Genomic DNA, 21551 nt, shown 5'->3' with positions numbered 1-21551 from the left:
AGACGGCTTCCTTTTCTCCAAGACTCAACCATACTCCAGATCCCTTCATTTCAGCAACTGCTGAGTTGCAGAGAAGCATGGGAGCTACTTCTTCACCTACGGTAGCAAAATTTTGTAAGAGATTCAGTGTAAGACAAAGGGGGGGGGGGTCTAATGGAAAAAGAGTAGTTAACCTCCAAATTACCAAAACATGAGAAACAGAAACTGCTTAGTTTTATTATGGTGATGAGGTATTTCAATTATTACAATACTTTGTCATCATTACATTGGGAACCAAAAGTGAAACCTAAATATTTAGGTTTCAGAGTAGCAGCCGTGTTAGTCTGTATTCGCAAAAAGAAAAGGAGTACTAGTGGCACCTTAGAGACTAACCAATTTATTTGAACATGCATCTGTAGCTCACGAAAGCTTATGTTCAAATAAAATGGTTAGTCTCTAAGGTGCCACTAGTACTCCTTTTCTTTTTACCTAAATATTTAGAAACCCTCACATTTAAAAAAATTAGTGTGTGTAGAAGGAGAGGTAACCTAAACACTGGAGCCTGACCTAATCTTGTAGTATCCATTTCTTTCCATAAACTGAATGTTAATTCACATTTTACTTTAAAGATGTATGTATTTAGTAAACAAAGGATAAAATTGCATAAATAACTGCTACATCATTTTTAAACGGTTATTTACTAACACTGAAAATGGAAAAATTGCATGCATCATGCAGCTGATCCCATTCACACTGCAGGATTATACCAGGGCAGTTCATTTCCTAGTGCTTTTTCCAGTATAATTTAAAAATGGAAAAAAACATTAGCTTATAGTTAGTTAAAAACTGAGCAGGCACAGCACCAATATTTTAGAAAAGCATTTAAGAACTGTGAATTTTTGTAAAGCTCAAGCTCTAAAAAGCAGGAAATTAAAATCTAAGGTTAAATTACTTTTAAATTAAAAGAACTCCAAGTACTCTGAATTACAGCAAACTACAGATACGGTCAAACAACTAACTCTGGCCTTGTACTCCACCATACTTCTATATAGTGTTGTAATTTTTAGATATGAGAAGATACTGTATAGTTTTACAGGTGGAATTTTGTAGACTGTAGGATATATTTTAGAAAAGCTTCAAATGTAGTCTGTTAAGCACGATGCTTTATCAATACAGATTATTTTTCCCCTCAAGTAATTTTTCATGTCATGATCCTTTGATCTACGAATTTTAGATACGGTATCTCTAACACGTATATAATTGGTGACAGATAAGCCCTTTGTGAACGGTAGCAAATAATAGCACTCAATACACTACTTTCCTTAAAAGACATCATTTCAAGGATGTGCTTTTCTATGGAGAGTATTCGGTCATAACCACAGCTATATTCTGTGCAATCAATGCATAAGTAGGAGTTCAATATTATATAGTTTTTGTGGTCATTTGAGATGAATGAGTAATTGACAGATATAAGGCTGCCTTGGTTTCTGGATCACATTATGAGCCCAGATTTAAGGTTGTCTGGGTGAACTCACCAATGATTATGTGCATTTCAGAAAGCACGGAGGAGTTATTTGTGCTAAAAATCAAACCTTATAATTTGTATCACAATAGCAACTAGAGGCTACAGCCATGATCAAGGCCCCACTGTGCCAGGCACAGTACATACACAGAGGAAGAAGCAGTCACTATACAGAAGAATTTATAATCTAACAGCATATGACACAAAGGTTAAAAAAGAAAAAGTACCCCATTTTCCAAAGTGGAAATAAGAAACAAAGATTAAGTACATTGCCCAACACAACACTGGAGATCTGAGTCCCAATCCAATGCCTGAACTGCAACTATAACATGCCTTCCTTGGGCACCTCAATTTAAATTTCCTTGATTTTTAAATGGGTTACATATTTTTAAAAATTCATTTAGGATTCTTCTTTTAAAAAGATAGGTGAAGTAGTATGTTGCACGTCTGATCAGCTTTATCTGTAAGTTAACCTATAGAAACTGCTTTGTAAAAGTTAGGATTTTCTTATAAATAAAAAAAATGAAGTAGGAGCGCAGTGTTTGGCAAAGGGGGTAACAGGACATAGGGAGTAGGGGAAACTGGCAACACGGAATGCTATGCTCTAGAGGGTATAGAAGCAAGGGGAAGTTATGAGCAATGTTCCCTCTAATTTTTTACGTCCATGTGTGGAATGAATTTTGTTGTGTGACACATCACCTTCATATTGGTGCACATAACAAGATTCATGTGGTGGGGATGGGGACAAGGGGTTTGGAGTGTGAGATGGGGCTCAGTGCTGAGGCAGAGGATAAAGGTGCGGGGGGTGAGAGCTCTGGGGTGGGGCTGGGGATGATGGGATTGGGGTGCGGGAGGGAGCTCAGGGCTAGGGCAGAGGGTTGGCGTGTGGGGGGATGAGGGTTCTGGCTAGGGGGTGCAGACTGGGATGGGGAGGAGGGGTTCAGGGTGCGGGAGGGGGCTTGGGGCTGGGTGTAGGGGGTGAGGGCTCCTGCTATGGGTGAAGGCTCTGGGGTGGGGCCAGGGATGAGGGGCTTGGGAGGGGGCTCAGGACTGGGGCAGAGGGTTGAGGTGCGGGGGGGGGGGGGGGGGGGGAAGGGTGCAGGCTACCGCAGGGCTGCAGTAGGGAGAGAGGACTCTTCCCTGCCCCCCCCCAGCCCTTTCTTGCTGCAGCAGCTCAGGGCCAGGTGAGAGATGCCTTTCCCTGGTGCAAAAGAGGTTGTGATAGGGCAGTGGTTTTCAACCTGTGGTCCATGGATCCTGGAGGTCCATGGATCCTGGAGGTCCATAGACTATGTCTAAGATTTCCAAAAGGGTCCATACTGCCATGTTTTATTGGTCCGCAAATGAAAAACAGGCTGAAAACCACTGCAATAGGGGAAGGGTATGTCCTCTCTCTTCCCAACTGGTTGAAGCTGGAAAGGCCTCCGGTAATTATTACCCAGTAGTCTGAATTGATGCGTTCTGGTTTTGAGTTGTTTTTAAGAAAAAAAAGCAAGCCCCGAGGAAAGGATGTGAAATGTCCTATAGGTGGGATTTATTTTTCTTTCCCCAGCTGGCGAGTCTACACATTAGCTTACTCACACCCTACAAGAGCTGTGGTTTCTCAGTGCTGGAAAATTCCTACTCCTCTGTTATCGGGATTCCCCAACAGAAGTAAATCCCAGTGTATTGGGGGCAGGGTTTCTCTGGCTTTGCTATTAGAAAGATGAGGACAGAGTGAATTCAGCTCAGTCCATCACATCTGGGCTTTCCCTAGAAGATCTTGGTTGTCTGCACTGGAAGCAAGAAATGCAAAGTGTAAAAAGGGACAGTGTCAACTTAAACCACAAAAACGAGCAGGGGACGTGGACATGTTTACTACCTGAAAGTTATTTTTTAAGTGGCCCTTTTAAAGTTGAAGACATATCCTTACTTGTGCCTGCCCCTTTTACTTATGGATACTGATAATCTAATTATGCGATCCAATATCATTGTAGCCGTTACATCATGCATGTGTCAGAGCTTCCTGAAATGCCTCACAATCCCTATTACCCCTGAATAAGCAAAATAAGAATTCAAATTTTTACTATTAACCTCCTCTGCCAGGTCATCTCTGTAGTTAAGTTAGGGACTAGGTTTCCATTATGAGCCCAGTTTTGGTACACCTCTCCCTTTCCCCCCCAGACTAATGTCACCAGACCTATAACCATCTGACTAAAAATTGTGTACTCCTGTACCAAAGGTGCATTGTGGGGGTTCTGCTTAAGACCTCAGAGGAGGTCACTTTACACATAAATTTCCATACTATCCAGTGTTTGAAGTTTGCATGTATACATAAAAGTTCTTGGATTTCAGATTTTTAAAGCAATTCTTAAACAAAGAATAGGTAACTTATTCCTGCTCTGACTTCTCAATCTGTTTTGAATTCATGGCAGGACAGTAACATGACATGAGCTGGTTGAGTTCAGGATCCTGACACAGGGAAGAAAGGTAAGCAGCAGGATACGGACCCTGGACTTCAGGAAAGCAGACTTCGACTCCCTCAGGGAACGGATGGGTAGGATCCCCTGGGGGACTAACATGAAGGGGAAAGGAGTCCAGGAGAGCTGGCTGTATTTCAAGGAATCCCTGTTGAGGTTACAGGGACAAACCATCCCGATGTGTCGAAAGAATAGTAAATATGGCAGGCGACCAGCTTGGCTTAACGGTGAAATCCTAGCGGATCTTAAGCATAAAAAAGAAGCTTACAAGAAATGGAAGGTTGGACATATGACCAGGGAAGAGTATAAAAATATTGCTCAGGCATGTAGGAATGAAATCAGGAGGGCCAAATCGCACCTGGAGCTGCAGCTAGCGAGAGATGTCAAGAGTAACAAGAAGGGTTTCTTCAGGTATGTTGGCAACAAGAAGAAAGCCACGGAAAGTGTGGGCCCCTTACTGAATGAGGGAGGCAACCTAGTGACAGAGGATGTGGAAAAAGCTAATGTACTCAATGCTTTTTTTCCCTCTGTCTTCACTAACAAGGTCAGCTCCCAGACTGCTGCGCTGGGCATCACAACATGGGGAATAGATGGCCAGCCCTCTGTGGAGAAAGAGGTGGTTAGGGACTATTTAGAAAAGCTGGACGTGCACAAGTCCATGGGGCCGGACGAGTTGCATCCGAGAGTGCTAAAGGAATTGGCGGCTGTGATTGCAGAGCCATTGGCCATTATCTTTGAAAACTCATGGCAAACGGGGGAAGTCCCGGATGACTGGAAAAAGGCTAATGTAGTGCCAATCTTTAAAAAAAGGGAAGAAGGAGGATCCTGGGAACTACAGGCCAGTCAGCCTCACCTCAGTCCCCGGAAAAATCATGGAGCAGGTCCTCAAAGAATCAATCCTGAAGCACTTACATGACAGGAAAGTGATCAGGAACAGTCAGCATGGATTCACTAAGGGAAGGTCATGCCTGACTAATCTAATCACCTTCTATGATGAGATTACTGATTATGTGGATGAAGGGAAAGCAGTGGATGTATTGTTTCTTGACTTTAGCAAAGCTTTTGACACTGTCTCCCACAGTATTCTTGTCAGCAAGTTAAAGAAGCATGGGCTGGATGAATGCACTATAAAGGTGGGTAGAAAGTTGGCTAGATTGTCGGGCTCAACAGGTACTGATCAACGGCTCCATGTCTAGTTGGCAGCCGGTGTCAAGTGGAGTGCCCCAGGGGTCGGTCCTGGGGCCGGTTTTATTCAATATCTTCATAAATGATCTGGAGGATGGTGTGGATTGCACTCTCAACAAATTTGCGGATAATACTAAACTGGGAGGAGTGGTAGATACGCTGGAGGGCAGGGATAGGATACAGAGGGACTTAGACAAATTGGAGGATTGGGCCAAAAGAAATCTGATGAGGTTCAATAAGGATAAGTGCAGGGTCCTGCACTTAGGACGGAAGAACCCAATGCACCGCTACAGACTAGGGACCGAATGGCTAGGCAGCAGTTCTGCGGAAAAGGACCTAGGGGTGACAGTGGACAAGAAGCTGGATATGAGTCAATAGTGTGCCCTTGTTGCCAAGAAGGCCAATGGCATTTTGGGATGTATAAGTAGGGGCATAGCGAGCAGATCGAGGGACGTGATCGTCCCCCTCTATTCGACATTGGTGAGGCCTCATCTGGAGTACTGTGTCCAGTTTTGGGCCCCACACTACAAGAAGGATGTGGATAAATTGGAGAGAGTCCAGCAAAGGGCAACAAAAATGATTAGGGGTCTGGAACACATGACTTATGAGGAGAGGCTGAAGGAACTGGGATTGTTTAGTCTGCGGAAGAGAAGAATGAGGGGGGATTTGATAGCTGCTTTCAACTACCTGAGAGGTAGTTCCAGAGAGGATGGTTCTAGACTATTCTCAGTGGTAGAAGAGGACAGGACAAGGAGTAATGGTCTCAAGTTGCAGTGGGGGAGGAGGTTTAGGTTGGATATTAGGAAAAACGTTTTCACTAGGAGGGTGGTGAAACACTGGAATGCGTTACCTAGGGAGGTGGTAGAATCTCCTTCCTTAGAAGTTTTTAAGGTCAGGCTTGACAAAGCCCTGGCTGGGATGATTTAATTGGGGATTGGTCCTGCTTTGAGCAGGGGGTTGGACTAGATGACCTCCTGAGGTCCCTTCCAACCCTGATATTCTATGATTCTATGATTCTAACCTTCACTCTGACAACCAAGTTTCAACATCAGCCGCTTATGCAGAAATTTTTCAGAAACTTGCAAGGGTAAAATTATATGCATTTTTTCATTTATTCGCTCTTCTAACTAAAAGACTTGAACTTCAATTATAAAAACAAGCAATTTTTTAAAAATGTCAGGCTTTCTTTGTGCATCCTAATGTAGCACAAAAGGACAGAAATCTAATTTTTTCTTCTCCTTTGCAAGTCATCTTTAAAAACGTGAGTAGCTACTCTTTATCAATCATATATTCCCTTTCCTTTGGGAAATTCAACGTTCAAATATTAAGGTTTCAGAAATACAAAAAGTTTCATGCTTGAAATATTTCCAACCCTCATGAGTCTGAGCACAGCCTACTATATACAGATGAAAACTACCTAGATGACTCCCTTTCATACCAAAGCCCAAAACCATGAACCTGTTAAGAACAGAAGTTGCATACTGTTTACTCTCTACTATATTTAATATATTCATTTAATTGCAGCACTTCTATTTAACAAACCTTCAACAAATGTAGCTAACTATTGTACTGTTACAATTTCTTCCCTGTTCTTTTCTGTCCTATTGCAGATCATGTGGCATCTTTCAGCATTGCTGTGTGTCTGGTATTCCCGGTTTTCCATCTCTTCCCCCCACTTCTCCATTGTGATCTGTTTCCCACCTATTAATCTATTCCCTTGTATTTTCCTTTCCTCTTTCACCCACCTCATATCATAACCACCTACAATCCCTATACTGACTTCCCCCCACCCTCCAAGTTTAACAAAAGAGCCTGACCTTTTCTTTTCCTTGGCTTTCCCTTTCACCCTGAAGAAAAAGCAGCAACACCTGGGCTGCTCTGCTCCAACTTCACTCTTAAAAAACAGCAGCAGCATTTAGCCTGCTTTATTTTTGCCTCCATCCTTTCCTCTTAAGAGCAGTTGTCCCTCAGTTGCTCTGCTCTCAGGCTTGCTCTCTTGCCTCAGGGGCAGGAGAAAATGTCATCAGCCATGCTATATTCAGGATTTATAGGGTTCGGACAAAATGAATGACTTCCCTCCCTCCCCCTTCGGGGTGTTCCACACACAACTTCACTATTTCCCATCCATCTTTTCTTCTACCCCTCCTAATCTTGTTATGTATGTATACTTTGTTCTTATTCATCTTGCCAGTGCACCTACTGAGGTAGGGAACAACACTGCAGGCAAGTTAACTAGCTCAGACAGCAAGAAGGCAGGGGGCCAGCAACAGGTTTCAGGGAGCTGCTGGAAAGGTGTACAGCACCAATCTCTCCCATGCTTTCTTCCCCTCCCCATGACACCACTCCTGACCCCCATCCACTCCGCAAAGTAACTCCATTTCAGCCTCTCTCATCTGTTGAGACCTCTCATGGGGGGGATTTCTTCCTTTCCTCAGCAGGATCTTCTCCCCGGATTCCTTCCTGGGAGGCAGAGACTCTATCCACTCCCCTCTTCCTTTGCACAAAGCAGAGGGAGGCCTAGGTTCAGCTAACAGTGGCTCCAAATGCAGGCCATGCTGCGTTCAGCTTAGGCACTTCCATGTGTATTCCTCCCCCTCTAGAGCCAGATCTTCTCCACAGCAGTATGGAACACGGGCAGGTACACAAGACAGACACTGAGGAGTTTGTACTGAAAGTCATTTGCCACCTTTTGCTGTACACTTTTTTTTTTTAATAAACTTGTTCAAGCTCTGCATCTCTCCCATGCCTCCCAGGACAGCCCAAATACCCCAGTTCCCCCTTCTTGTCCTTAGAAAAGGGCAGTGGCACTCCTCTTCAACGTGCAGTAGCACCTGAACTGCTTGTGTTCCCAGGCACCTCCCCTTCCTTCAGAGGGGAGTGAACCAGAAGCTCTGCTCGTTAGTCCCAACTCACTAACCTGATCCAAATTCTTGAGCAAGTGAGCTTTTCAAGCCTGACTATAAAATATAGAGCTTTTAGTAACCATCTTGACTAACTTTTTCAGTTTAAGAGATGCAGGTCTATGTGACTACAGAAAATGTCCAGTGTTTCTATAATGGATGTCATTATGCATCTTTTGACCAATTTTAAACATTATTATAAAAAACCTAAAGAACACCTCAATTCCCAAAATACTATCTGAAATTCCATGAAAAATGTATTCACTGTTTAATCTGATCTAGAATGGAATATTAAACTTATTTTGGATAGGTTTCAGAGTAACAGCCGTGTTAGTCTGTATTCGCAAAAAGAAAAGGAGTACTTGTGGCACCTTAGAGACTAACCAATTTATTTGAGCATGAGCTTTCGTGAGCTACAGCTCACTTCATCAGATGCATACCGTGGAAACTGCAGCAGACTTTATATATACACAGAGAATATGAAACAATACCTCCTCCCACCCCACTGTCCTGCTCACGAAAGCTCATGCTCAAATAAATTGGTTAGTCTCTAAGGTGCCACAAGTACTCCTTTTCTTATTTTGGATAGTAATTCAGTCCTGCAAACAAAGTTCTTGGAGAAGGCATTTGGTCTTATACATAGAGCCACTTCAACAATAGTTCTTAACAATTGACCATAAAGAAAACCAAAATGCTGATACACATCATTCTAGACATATTAGTTCATAAAAACCAAGTCATTTTTCTTGCAACTACATACATTAGCTCTTAATTCCACATATCAAATGCACAAAATGTCCCCTATGATCTTGTTACAGATACAAGAATTATAGAGAAAAATATTTAGTAAAAACAGTTCTGTTATCCACTAATGCAAAAATGAGAACAGAGAATGTTATGTACTATTATCAGTGCAAGAATATTGTTTAACACCCCAAGGTATGCTTAGGGGCTTTTCCTGTTCATTAATTCAGTAGCCTGTTTATAAGTGTAGACTTTCTCATATCATTCCTTCTAAAGAGAGAAAATAGTATCCAATATGAAAAACATCAGTCCACTATGGAGACAGAGGCATAAAACTTAAAGTCTCACATAAAAGTAACAATTGCTGATAGGGCCTTAAACAAATATTTGATATACTCACATCTTCAAGCAGAATGAGCCTTCAAAATTTTCTAGGTTAAGGCCTCTATTCAAAAACTGATTTTAAAATGACATTGTATTGTTCCTTGTTTATTGTGTCTAGTTCTAGATCATTTGTTCCTTTTATTAAAAAAATAAGAATTTATATACTTCCTCCCACCACCCCAAACGTCTGAGGCCTACAAAGTAAAACTGGGCTCAGAGTATAGCATCTCTCTCTTGCTCTCTCACGGTAACAGTAAAGATTCTGCAGGTCAATTTATGCACACAGTGACACCAATACAACCCCACCACCCTTCCTCGGGCTACACACATGTAACCAAGGACAGTATTTCAATTTTCTAAAAGATTCAAATACATATTCTGCTAAATAGGAGGGCACTATTAATCTACATTTATAAAAGTGTGTCCTTTGGACCATTTGACTAGCTGGCCTGAAAAACACCAGCAGCATTCTAAGGGTCATTGAGCAAGTGTCTTTTAAATATTTAAAGAAAGAAATTACACGATAGTCCAGTTTTTCTAATCAAAACACCACAATTCCAGAACCTAAACAAAAGAAAGGGTAATATTTATTGTAGTTTAGCACCTTTGATAGCCTCACCTGCCCTCTATCCACTAATTCATCTCCTCAGGACTTCGTGTAATGCCCCAAGTCTGTTAAAAATAAAATGGTTGTTTTAGAACTGTTCACAATTTCCTTTTCCCTTTTGCCTCACAACTGCAGAATTTCCCAACAAAGTTGCATCTACTTGTTTCCTAGGACCAGTACCATCAGCAATGAACCTATGATCAGTTTAAAGGTGGATACCTTGACACTCTTTAGGGCTGGAAATGGGCATTTAACCTTTTCAGTGATGTAAGATTCCTAAATTTCCAATGGGATACAGGCTGCCAGTGGATTACAGCACATGCTTATAGTCCTGGAAGGTCCTGAGATATCAGACCTTAAACATAACATGGTGGTGGGGGGGGGGGAAATCTATGTTTTTATGGCTTCCCCAAATCTTTGCACAATTGAACTGATTAAGTAAAGCAAATGGCTTTACAAGCAGAGGGATACAAAGGATAACCCCAACATGTCTAGAATATTTTTTATTTAATAAGTGCCATATTCTGAATATATGAATGAACTTTTCAGACCATACTATCAGCACTCATTTCAGAAGACATGCATAACACCTACATGTGGCCTTGCTACTGAAAAGTAATATGCCTAACAGATTCACATCAATAACAGGATCAGACAAAGGCTCACAAGAGTCTCAGGTCACCACATTTAGCCACAAATGGCAAAGACACAAGTGAATTAAAAACATCATCCAAGGTGAGACTGGACAGAAACTCTGCACCATTTGACTATTATATATATAGCATTTAAAGAATTTCAGAAATATTTTTGAGATTTCACTTGGACTATTTTGTATTTCTCCTCCTTTAAAGCCAGACTCCATTAGTATCATGAATACACCTATACACAGCTCAAAGGAAAGATGTCTTAGGGTTAGGATATTGGGCTGGAATTCGATATACCTGGGTTTTATTCCCATCTTTGCCACACATTTCCTGTGTGACCTCAGGAAAGTTACTTACTCTTGCTGTACTTTAACTCACCATCTGTTAAATGTGGATACTACTCCCATTTCTCTCCCCCCCCCCCCCCCATCCTTGCCTGGCATATCTATTTTCACTGTAAAATTTTCCATAGATTTTAAGGCCAGAAGATACCAATATGATCTTCTAGTCCAGTGATTCTCAACCTATTTACCACTGTGGGCCACGTATGCAGCTCTCTGTGTTATATGGCGCACATCCACATAATATATGTACTACCTGTATGGCCCTGAAGATGTCACATGGGACACAGCTACGTGCTGCTTGGGCCGCAAGCAGTCCGCAGCTTGAGAACCACTAATCTAGGCTGATCTCCTGCGTAACAGGCTGTAGAACTTCCTCAAAATAATTCCTATTTGAACCAGAGCATCTCTTTTAGGAAAACATTTAAGGGTAAGTACTGCCTTATTATGTATGTTACTGCTGGGGGAATTCTGCACCACTGCGCAATGCAGAATTTTGCAGAAATTCATGTTGTGCGCACAGAATTTCCTTTCCCGCCCCCAGAAATGGGCTGCAGAAATGTTGCCCGCCACTAGGGGCCACTGGACCTGGCAGAGCCCAGCTCACAAATCAAAGACATGGGTCAGGAGCTGGAGGATTCCCAACACGGCCTGATGTAAGGAGGCAGCAGGGCACAGTAAACTCTGTGTAAGCCCGGGACCCATCAGGCTGTTTCTCCCTCTGGATTCCTGGTCCTGGGGGTCAGAGGGTGTGAGCGTCTGGGGAGTGGTGGCCACAGCTGGCCTGTGCGGGGTACAGAGTGAGAGTGTCTGGGCCAGGGTGGGGCCCCGCAACTGGCCTCTGGAGTGGGAGAGGGAGTAAATGTCTGGGGAGGGGGTGAGACGGTCTGGCACCCCGGTGGGGCTCTGAAGGATAGAAGAGGGCAGAGAAACAGGAACTGGGTTGTCCTAGGGCAGAAGTGGGCAAACTACAGCCCGGCCCCTGAGCTCCTGATCCAGGAGGCTAGCCCCCGGCCCCTCCCCCGCTGTTCCCCCTCTCCCACAGCCTCAGTGCACCATGCTGCTGGTGTAGTGTATTAAACTGCTCCACATAGGAATGTGCTACTGGTAGCCGTTTCAGAGAGCAAATTTACTACACTACACCAGCGCAACTGTCTGGGCAGCCAGGCAACAGTCTGGGCGGTGCCGCTGTTAATGCCGCCAGCCACCGGTGCTCTGTGCTGCGCAGTAAGGGGGCAGGGAGGGTTGATAGTGGGCAGGGGAGTTCGGGTGCTGGTCAGTGGGTGAGGGTGTGGATGGGGTCAGAGCAGTCAGAGACAGGGGAACAGGAGGGGTTGAACGGGGCAGGGGTCCCAGGAGGCCAGTCACAAAGGAGGGGGTGGGGGGTTGGATGGGGCGGTAGGAGGTCCTAGGGGGGGCGGAGGCACAGCCTCCCTTAACTGGCCCTCCATACAAATTTCTGAACCTGATGTGGCCCTCAGGCCAAAAAGTTTGCCCGCCCCTGTCCTAGGGGTTTCTTTAACTCTACTCCTGGGAAAATTTTTGTAAGTGTCTGTATTGTTATAACATATTTGATGTCAAGTATTTTGAAATAAATTACCAAAATAATTGAATCTGGTGTGATTATGTAGTGTTATTTTGACAAATAAAATTTGCAGGATTTTAAAATATTGTGCACAGAATTTAATTTTTTGGTGCAGAATGCCTCCAAGGAGTAGTATATGCATATCAACTAGCACAATGCCCCCTCCCCACCCCCAAAATCTGTTGCAGCCTCTATGCACTACTGTAACAGCAATACTCATACCATATGATATTTGGAAAGCTACAAAAATGAGCTAGAGTATCTTACTGAAACTATTCCATACTAATGTCCACAACGCCTCTCTCAATATATGACAACAAAGCTGGCTGAAATTCAAACACTAGTTATGCTACAGCAAGTACTAAAACTTTTTTAACATGTTTGCTCTCAAGGTTTGTGTGCAACATTGATTTGTTGAAGTAAATATTTTGTAACACATTTTAAAAGATGTTTTAAAATAGAATACTGTACAACCAGGAATAATGGAATGTATTCAACCATTTCTTCCAGTGGGGCCTTTTTTTAAATCTATGCCTTTAAGCTCAAGCAGACATGGAATACAGAAAGACAACCAACCAGTCTGAAATCCATACACCAGCCTCCAATATCTAAGAAATTTTACTTCAAACTGCTCCGCTTCAAGATACTTTAAAACAAGATCAGCAACTCAAGTTTCCAGGTATGGTACTGCTTGCAAAATTGTAACTTACTTCACCTTCCTCCACATTCATATAGACACATGTTAGACAACTGATTTTAATAAACATAAGACAAATTTGGAATTTATTAACATGGCTATGAAGCAACAGCTCAGTAATAATTTACAGAACATGATTACACCACCCCCCTCTTTAGAGCACTTTTACATGAGTCTCATGGTACCAATACCCAAGTTCCCCAGCTCCCAGCACTACCATTATATTAGATAAGCAGTGTAATTATTTTAAAGCATTGTTTCTCTTCTATTCTGATGAAAACAAATTAATCCAAAAGATTTTTTAAAAGGCTCAAAAATAAGTCACTGTACTACACTTAGATTTTTCTAAAATATTTTCCGTAACTACTTTTCAAGCACTCTGATATAATTAAAAATAAGGATGCTGAATTATATGTTAGCAGAAAATTGACAGCCAGCACTAAAGGGATACAGTCAACTTAATTCACACTGGCAGTAAAATATTTGTAAACACACTGCTACAAGTACTATAACACCTAACATAAGAATAATGGAAAGATCACAATATTCTTTCCTTGTGCTATTCTGTGAATCTGATAGCACTCCACATACCTAATTAATTATTTTTCCCTGTTTGTGTGGGGCGTCTTCACAACAGGGGAGATGCACACTCTTTCATAATAGAAACTGTATAAAACTTGTGAGGGAGACTGAAGCACAGATGTAGTATATGAAACTACTTTTATTTTATTTTTTAAATAAATTAGACTTCAAGTTGCCTGTCTTTAAATAATAAAATGCTTTATTTTGAACAGTATATTCCAAACTGATTAGACTCAATGAATTGGGGAGTTAGTAACAGTCCTGAACCCAATATATTACATAAGCTGCAGCATTCTAACACAAACACCAAAAAATCACATCTTATTAAATAAAGATTTGTCACAAGGAATAAACGTCAACTTTGACTAAATACCACAAGAACATTAAAAAGGGCTTCCCTCGCAATCTAGTTCCAATATTGTAATTATTCCCCTCTCCAAGTATTTTTTTTTAAGCCTTCACTGCCTGAGAAAAGCAGGAACAAGGGAAGGAAAGTATCAGATGTATTCAAACTCCGGGAGACATCAAGATACCATAGAGTGTCTTTTGCACCTTCAGGTATAACCTTCTAGTGAACATCTGAAAGATATTTCCTATAAAAGTGGTTGCAGCGCACCAATAACGAGGATCTCAGCATTTCAATAAGGATATAAGAGCCTTCCATCCTATCCCCAGGCTCTCCCCACCCCACAAAAAGCCATACTAATCGCAGAGATTGAAAGCACACCTTCCAAACTAATATTTTCAGGATTCATTGTTGCAAAATAAAGTTGAAAGTTTTGAGAACAGTAATTCTTCAGTTTTATATCACCACACAATAATGCCAACATACACAATTATGTAATACAAAGTTTCAATTCTGTCCAGCCTATAATGCATGCAATACATTGTTCAGTGACATAACATGCATCTACTCTAGACTTTCAATATGCCACAGAACACAAGGTGTGCCGGACCAATATTATACACACCATTCTGATGTGCTAAGTGTGAGGGCAGCACCCAATGAAATTCATTCTACAATGACATCCTACAGAGCATTACCACCTTACAAGACAGGAGCTCTAGGGTCAGACTATACTCCTTATTCTCAGCAAGTGCTCAGAAGGAGAAAGGAATAAACTCCCTCCTAGGTGGAGCACAGGACTGTCTTCTCCCTCCCCTTTGAGAATTTTTTAATCTCAGGGAGGCTATCAGAAATAAGCAGGACCATGACCCTACCTTCTTCGCAATCTAGCGAGTAGAGCTTGCCAGACATAGAAGGGGTAATCACATTGCAACCACCATCTATGAATGGGAACATCAGTAAGAATTCTGCCTCTAAGGGTATGTCTACACTGCAATTCGACACCCGCAGCCAGACTGTGCCAGGTGACTCGGGCTAAGGGGCTGTTTAATTGCAGTGTAAAGTTCAGGCTCAGCAGCCTGTGCTCTGGGAACCTCCTACCTCACAGGGGTCCTAGAACCCGGACTCCAGGGCAAGCCCGAACGTCTACACCACAATTAAACAGCCCCTTATAGCCCAAGCTCGCGTTAGCTGGCAGAGGCCAGCTGTGGGTTTTTAAATGCAATGTAGACATACTCTAAGACAATTCCTCCTGCAACAGCATGACTCCACGCTTCTCCCAATGTGCAACTGTGAGTAAACAGCACAACAGAGTCCTTAATGTTTTACTAGTGAATTCCGAATTATGAAGATAGGATTTCATAACTAGAGAGTCCAGGAGTTTTGTTTGCTGTTGTTCTTTCATGCACAGACTTAATTAAAATTATTCTAACTCCAAGAACAGTACAGCAGAATTCAAGGTTACAACAAAATGATATGGCTGTTGGGCAATTTTTTATTGCTAGAAGTGACGTATCAAATGCTGATGACCTGTTCCATCATCCAGCCTAAATCCCTCCCAGTGCAGGACTAGATCTAACAGTATATACGTAGGCGCGAGAAGTGACCAAAGCATAAAAAGAGGTGCATTTTAAATTATATTAACTTTGAATCATGCTAGGACAGCAACTTAAACAATCTTGAAGTAACACCAAGCTAAATTTGTAAATAGAATGAAATTGTTTTTTGCATGAATTTCTTGCCAAATACTTTGTATCAAATAGTAACATTCTCATTCTTTTACTCTCCAAATAATTCTCTTGATTTGTCATTTAGAAATGACAAATTTTAGTCAGAAATCATTTCACAAGGTAACCCGCATCTTACGTATTTCCAATATGCAGAGCCAGAAAATGTTACAAGGAAAATTCAGTTAGAAGGTTAGGATATTTGCCTATTTATAATAATTTTACAGACTGCATGTGTTCACATAATAAAAAGGTACCATTAATGCATCTGTAGAAGTCTGCTTCAAAAGTCACAAAATATACCACATTACATAGCAATATGTCTGATACAATAAACACTAACCATTAAATTAATCTATTTAAATTAAAATACAAGTACATAGGATGGCAAGAATCAAAGCTTAGCATTTAGAACTGAATTTGCTTTACTACTTGATTTCACAAAACACAGACAAGGTAACGTACTGAAGTGGCAAGAGACCTGCAAGGAATAGCATAAAAAAAAAAAAAAAGTAGGATGTTTAAGTGTTCTCACAAACTCCATCTCAAAGTCAGTTTCTAGTGATTCTCAGTACTATTTAAATGTGCCTATTATAACATCTACATATTAGATGTCAATTAAAAATAATAAAAATATAAGTGATTTGATGTCATGCTCCCATCTTATAGATATATTGAAAAGTTTGTAAATAACTTTAAAACTCATAAGCAACAAGCAAAATCTTATTTTGTAAACACATAAGCCCAAAGAAAACTGTTTTTGAAAAAATTCTAATGTTAAGCTTTGCCGTTATGCCAGAAAGAAATTAATCCCATATTCAGGCCTAAAAATACTGAATTCAACACATTTGGAGGTATGGTTTCAAAATCAGACAAGAATAATGGAAAGGATACAGTCATGTAAAAACATTCACATCCAGCATGGACACAATAGCATGAGAGAAGTGTCAAATGCAAAGCTACTAAATCCAAAGTAGAAACCAGAGGAATATCAAATAGCCCAGTTGCAGCAATAGATATTGAGCTATCTATTAATGGGTTCGAATTATTTTGTACACAAATGTTTTCCTCCTGTTTTCAGTCTTAAGATACAAACTGACAGATACTCCAGCTGCACAGCCTTTGTCACTAGCTTGTGAATGGGAAGCTAAATGTGCTACAGGTTGATAAGGATTATGCTAGCTCGGCAAACGCTGTATTCTACGTTAGGAAAGCAACGAGAAAAATCTTGCAATGCGCAAGAGAGTTTGCCTGAACGACAGTGGGGGTCTACACATTTAAGCTGATGTGTATATTCATTCCTACTATTTATTTCCCTGTTTACCTCCCCCTCCCCTTTCTCTTTCTCCTCCCTGTCCGGCCATCTTGGGCCGACAGGAGCAGCCATTACTTAACTAAATGACAGGGCCAACAACTTTTCACAGAAACAAACGTGTGCGTATAAAGCCCAGGCAGGTTTCAGACTATGCCATTCCCTGGGAGCAGCGCAGGAGCGGGGCGGCCGGGGCAGAAGGGGAGTCACTCCGCTAGAAGTTACACATTTGAGGCAGCTGGACCCAGCGAACAAACAAGTCACTTAACGACCGACTCCGAAGCGACACACAACTCCCACACTAGAGCGATCCCAACCCAAGAGGCCGCGTTTCCGCCGCTCCAGCCAGCAGCGGGGTGAGGGGCGCAGGCCGGGGGGGCTGGGATTTGGCAGGGAGCGCGCAGCCTGAGCCCAATACAAACGGGGTTAAAATCACTAGGGTGGGTCCGAGGGAACCAGCGTCATTAGCGCCTCACACCCACCCCGTTGGGCCACCCCGCGCTCCTCGCCGCTTGCTCCAGAGCCGGAGACTCCGGCCTGACGCGCAGACACTTTCCGTCCCAGTTCTGAACAAACCCCAGAAAGTGCCTGAGAGAAGCCGCAGGCCGCGCTCCGTGCCCGCTCCCCGAGCTGTACGTGCGCTCGGGGGGCAGCTGCGGGCTGTATGTGCCCGGTGGGGCGGGGGAAGGCTCCTAACACACACGGAGCCCCAGCAGAGAGGCGAGGGGCGAGCCCGTACGCCTTGGGGGTGGAGGGGACCCAGTGCCCCGGCGCGTCTCTCCCCCTGGGCCGTGGCGGTGCCACCCCACGCGCGCGCGCACACACACACACACACACACACACACGGCGTGCAGGCTCGGGGGGGGAGGGGGGAAAGGTGGCGGGGCTGGGCTGGCTCCCTCCTCCCCCCATCCTCTTACCTTTAACAGCAAGGCCTTCGTTCTGGCGCCATCTTCATGAAGCCTCAGAAACCCGAAGACTCGGCTAGGGAGGGGGAGAGAAGCACAAGGCGCAGCGTTAGTCAGGGAGAAGCCCCCGCTCGGGCTCGCTGACAGAGCGGGGCCAGCCGGGAGCCCGCACAAGCCCCGCACGGAGACGGGCGCCCTGGCCCAGCCCGAGCGGGGCGCCGCGGCGGGGAGGGGAGAGTGGCGGGACGGGGAGGCGGGCGGGCGCGGGGGGGGGCCGCGGGTACCTGTCGAGGCCGGAGAGGGCTGCTCTCTCCTCGGCTGTCAGGCTGGCGAAGTCCTCCTCGCTCTGGCCGTTCGCTTTCCCCGCCGCCATTTTCTTTTCCTCATCACCGAAAGGAGCAGCAGAGGCGGCGGCAGCGGCGGCGAGCGACACTCCGCACGATTTCATGGAAACGCAGCGTAATTAACTCACAATCACAACCGCCCCCCCGGCGCGCCCCCAACGCCCCCCAGTGCCGGGCGGGGCGGGGCGCCCTACGCACACACCACAACTTTTATTACAACAACAACAGCCGGCAGGGAGGGAGGGGGAGGGAGGCGGGGGGAAGCCCCGCGGCTCGGAGGAGGAGGAGGAGGAGGAGGAGGAGGGAGGGGGAAGAGCGCCCCAGCGCTGGAGGCTCGGGGGGAGGAGGAGGAGGAGGAGGAAGAGGAGGAGGCTGCGGCGGCTGCAGGCGGCGATGGCGGCGGAGCCGTGTTTACATCGCTGCTGCGCTGCTGGCCCCGGCCGCGCGGGGTGAGTGGAGTCGGGGTGACAGGGTCCCCCCGCCTGCCCGCGCAGGGTGTATTTGTTGCCTGTACAAACTTCCCCAGCAGCTGCACAAAGTTGTTGTAATTGTGTCACACAGCGAACCCCACGCCGCCACCGTGACCCCCCTTGCCCCCCCGCCCGCCCGGGCCCGCCCAGCCAATCACCGCCGCCCCAGCGCTACACGTGACCTTTGTTGACTTACGTCAGTCATAGCGCTCTTCCACCGCTGCGCTCCAGCTTGGTTGGCGCTCTCTGTGCCCGCCCCATAGCCTCCATCACGTCATTGGTCAAGGGAATGTTCAGGGGGCGGGACTTGGTGGGGACTCTGCTCGCTATTGGTACAATGTCTCGTCAGTCGGAGCGCTTTGTCAGTTACTCAGGCACAGCACGTTTGTATGTACTCATTAAATAATAACGGAGGGGGCCTGCGGGGAGCGGCAGGTTGGGGGGCGGGGGGTTCCTTTCCTTTCCTTTCCTTTAGAGCTGGGAGCGTTTCTAGCTCGCGGGGTAGAGCGGCCACCGGGCCCCCTGCCGGGGGGCGGGATCAGTCCCCCTCCACCTCCCGCTAAGGTGCCTGGGCCCCGCTCCGGCGACTCTCCGCCTCCTTCCGGCAGCGATGCGGGGGCGGAGGGCAGCGGTTGGCGAAAAGCCGCCCCCCCCCCTCCGGGGCTGGGCGCAGGGCGTGGCTGCCCCCCTGGCACCGCCGGATAATCATGGCTCCCTCCGCGGGAGCGGTGCGTCCCCCCCTCCCCGGCCCCGCGCGCTGGCCGCCGCTTGCGATGCGAGAAGTTCTCCCCGGCAGCAACCTCCGTCCGGCCCGCTCTCAGCCGCGGGAGCAGCAGCTGGGCTGCCCGAGGGAGACTCGCTATTGCCCCCACCCCCCTCCCCGCCGGGCCATGGGCGGTGAAAGCCGCGGGGCTGTGCCCGCGCCCCTCCCGCGTCACTGCAAGCGGGGGCCGGAGTCGGGCCGCGCGGCCCCGGCGCTGGGTTGCGATGAGTGACCCGGGACCCCCGCTCCCGGCCGCCCCTGCCAGGCGGGCTTGCCGGCGCCTCATGGAGGCGATGGGGCTCCCGGGTGTAGCCACGTGGCTCTGCGCACACACCGGGTGGGGCAGGCCGCACAACTCCCCTCTAGAAAGCTCCTAGACCACGGGTGTCCCGGCAGGAGCGGGCAGTCTCCAGCCCACCTTGCTGAGCGATGGGAATGAGCCCAGCCCGTGGGGGTACAGAGAAACCGCAAAAGATGAGAGAGAGAAAATCCCCGGGCGGCGGGAGTCGCCCCCATCGACCTCACACGTTTATTTTTTCTTTAATCTGTGCGGTGGAGATAAGGAATAGGGGAATTTACTTTTTTTGAAGAAGTGTGGAGCAGCCTATTAATGTTTCACCTCAGCATTGAGCTTCCTGGAACCTGTGCAACTGGATTACCTGTGACAGAATTTTTTGGAAAGACACTACATGATTCAAAGTATAAAATGGATAACTACTTGTGTTGTTTATTTGCTCTTGAAGAAGGCCTGGCCTGTACACAGTTTTTGCACTTGAGTATTTGCGTTGGGGATTATTTAGTTCCTGCCTCCTCCCCAAGTTACCCACAAATTCAAACACATCTATTTTATAATTCAGTTAATTTACACATATTTAAACTGATTGGGAGAGCCAGGAAATTCAAAGGTTTTCCATGTGATTAAACCATGCTAGCCTGTTAAATGTATTAGGGAGTAGACCCTCAGCTGTTGTACCTTTGCATAGCTCACTGCTTGCACCCTCCCTCTAAAAGGGGCGAAGGGCAATATTCTCAAACTCCTGTCATACCACACCACTCTTCTTCCCCCCCCACCCCTCAACCCCACTAGAGATTTGAGTGTCTGGAAAGGCTGCCTATCTTCTCTCTCTGGCGGTCAGATTTCCTCTGCTCTGAGGGAGCATGACTTCAGACACGTATTGTGAAGTTTCAGAGTAGTAGCCGTGTTAGTCTGTATCCGCAAAAAGAAAAGGAGGACTTGTGGCACCTTAGAGACCAACAAATTTATTTGAGTATAAGCTTTCGTGATGCATGCATCCGATGAAGTGACCTGTAGCTCACGAAAGCTTATGTTCAAATAAATTTGTTAGTCTCTAAGGTGCCACAAGTACTCCTTTTCTTTTTGCATATTCAGAAGTGGCAGTCGGGATGGTGACAGGATCAAAGGCCAACCCCTGCCTTGGACCAGCAGGGGGAGGCAAGGATATTTTGGCAGAGCCCTACAGCTCCCTTTTGATCTCCAACCTCTTCTATACAAGGGTTTTTAAAGGGACATGCTGGAGATGTTCTATCTCAGACTGGCGTTCAGTCACTGAGAGAGTCTCATTCTGCCCATACAGTGGGTAGTTACTTAGTCTGCAAATCTTCTCACTGATGTCAGTGGGGGTACTTGTGGGGTAAAGTACTGCTCAGTGTGAATAAGGGTGGCAGAAAGCATATCATCAGCAGAGATATTCAGGAGAGGAATGACCTCTCTTGTTTCAGCAAAAAGAATGAGGAGTACTTGTGGCACCTTAGAGACTAAACACATTTATTTGAGCATAAGCTTCTGTGGGCTAAAACCCACTTCACTGGATGTTTCAGTATCTCCATTAGCACCTGGGGCTTCCAGCTTAATACCTTTGTTCACCAGTTATCAGGCCACCCTTTTCAGGCCACCTCTTACTGTTCTAGGCAATCTTCTGCTTAAAACTCATTCCCTCCCCTACATCCAGGCTGACATGCCATCTCATCCAGCTTTCCAGTTGTCTCTCCATCAACCACTTCATGCAACTATGCTCCCCTTCCTCCTACTTC

General features: G+C 45.4%; 1 protein-coding gene across 5 annotated transcripts in view; it reads right to left on the bottom strand.

The window, feature by feature from the left end:
* Window positions 1–18500, bottom strand: part of KDM6A (lysine demethylase 6A) — a 274824-nt gene extending 256324 nt beyond the window's left edge. For 4 of the 5 annotated variants that reach the window (XM_077817638.1, XM_077817656.1, XM_077817647.1 and 1 more), the window contains exons 1-2: window positions 18207–18500; window positions 17935–17998 (exon numbers count right to left, since the gene is read on the bottom strand). In XM_077817638.1, coding sequence (XP_077673764.1) covers window positions 17935–17998; window positions 18207–18370 — 228 coding nt within the window. In that variant the 5' untranslated portion in view covers window positions 18371–18500. The remainder of the gene's footprint in view (window positions 1–17934; window positions 17999–18206) is intronic. The other variant, XM_077817674.1, reaches the window with a different exon arrangement.
* Between the last annotated feature and the right edge of the window lie 3051 nt (window positions 18501–21551).

The sequence above is a fragment of the Eretmochelys imbricata genome, chromosome 1, assembly GCF_965152235.1.
Source record: "Eretmochelys imbricata isolate rEreImb1 chromosome 1, rEreImb1.hap1, whole genome shotgun sequence".
Taxonomy (NCBI): Eukaryota; Metazoa; Chordata; order Testudines; family Cheloniidae; genus Eretmochelys; species Eretmochelys imbricata.
This window is presented reverse-complemented; position numbering and strand designations above follow the sequence as displayed.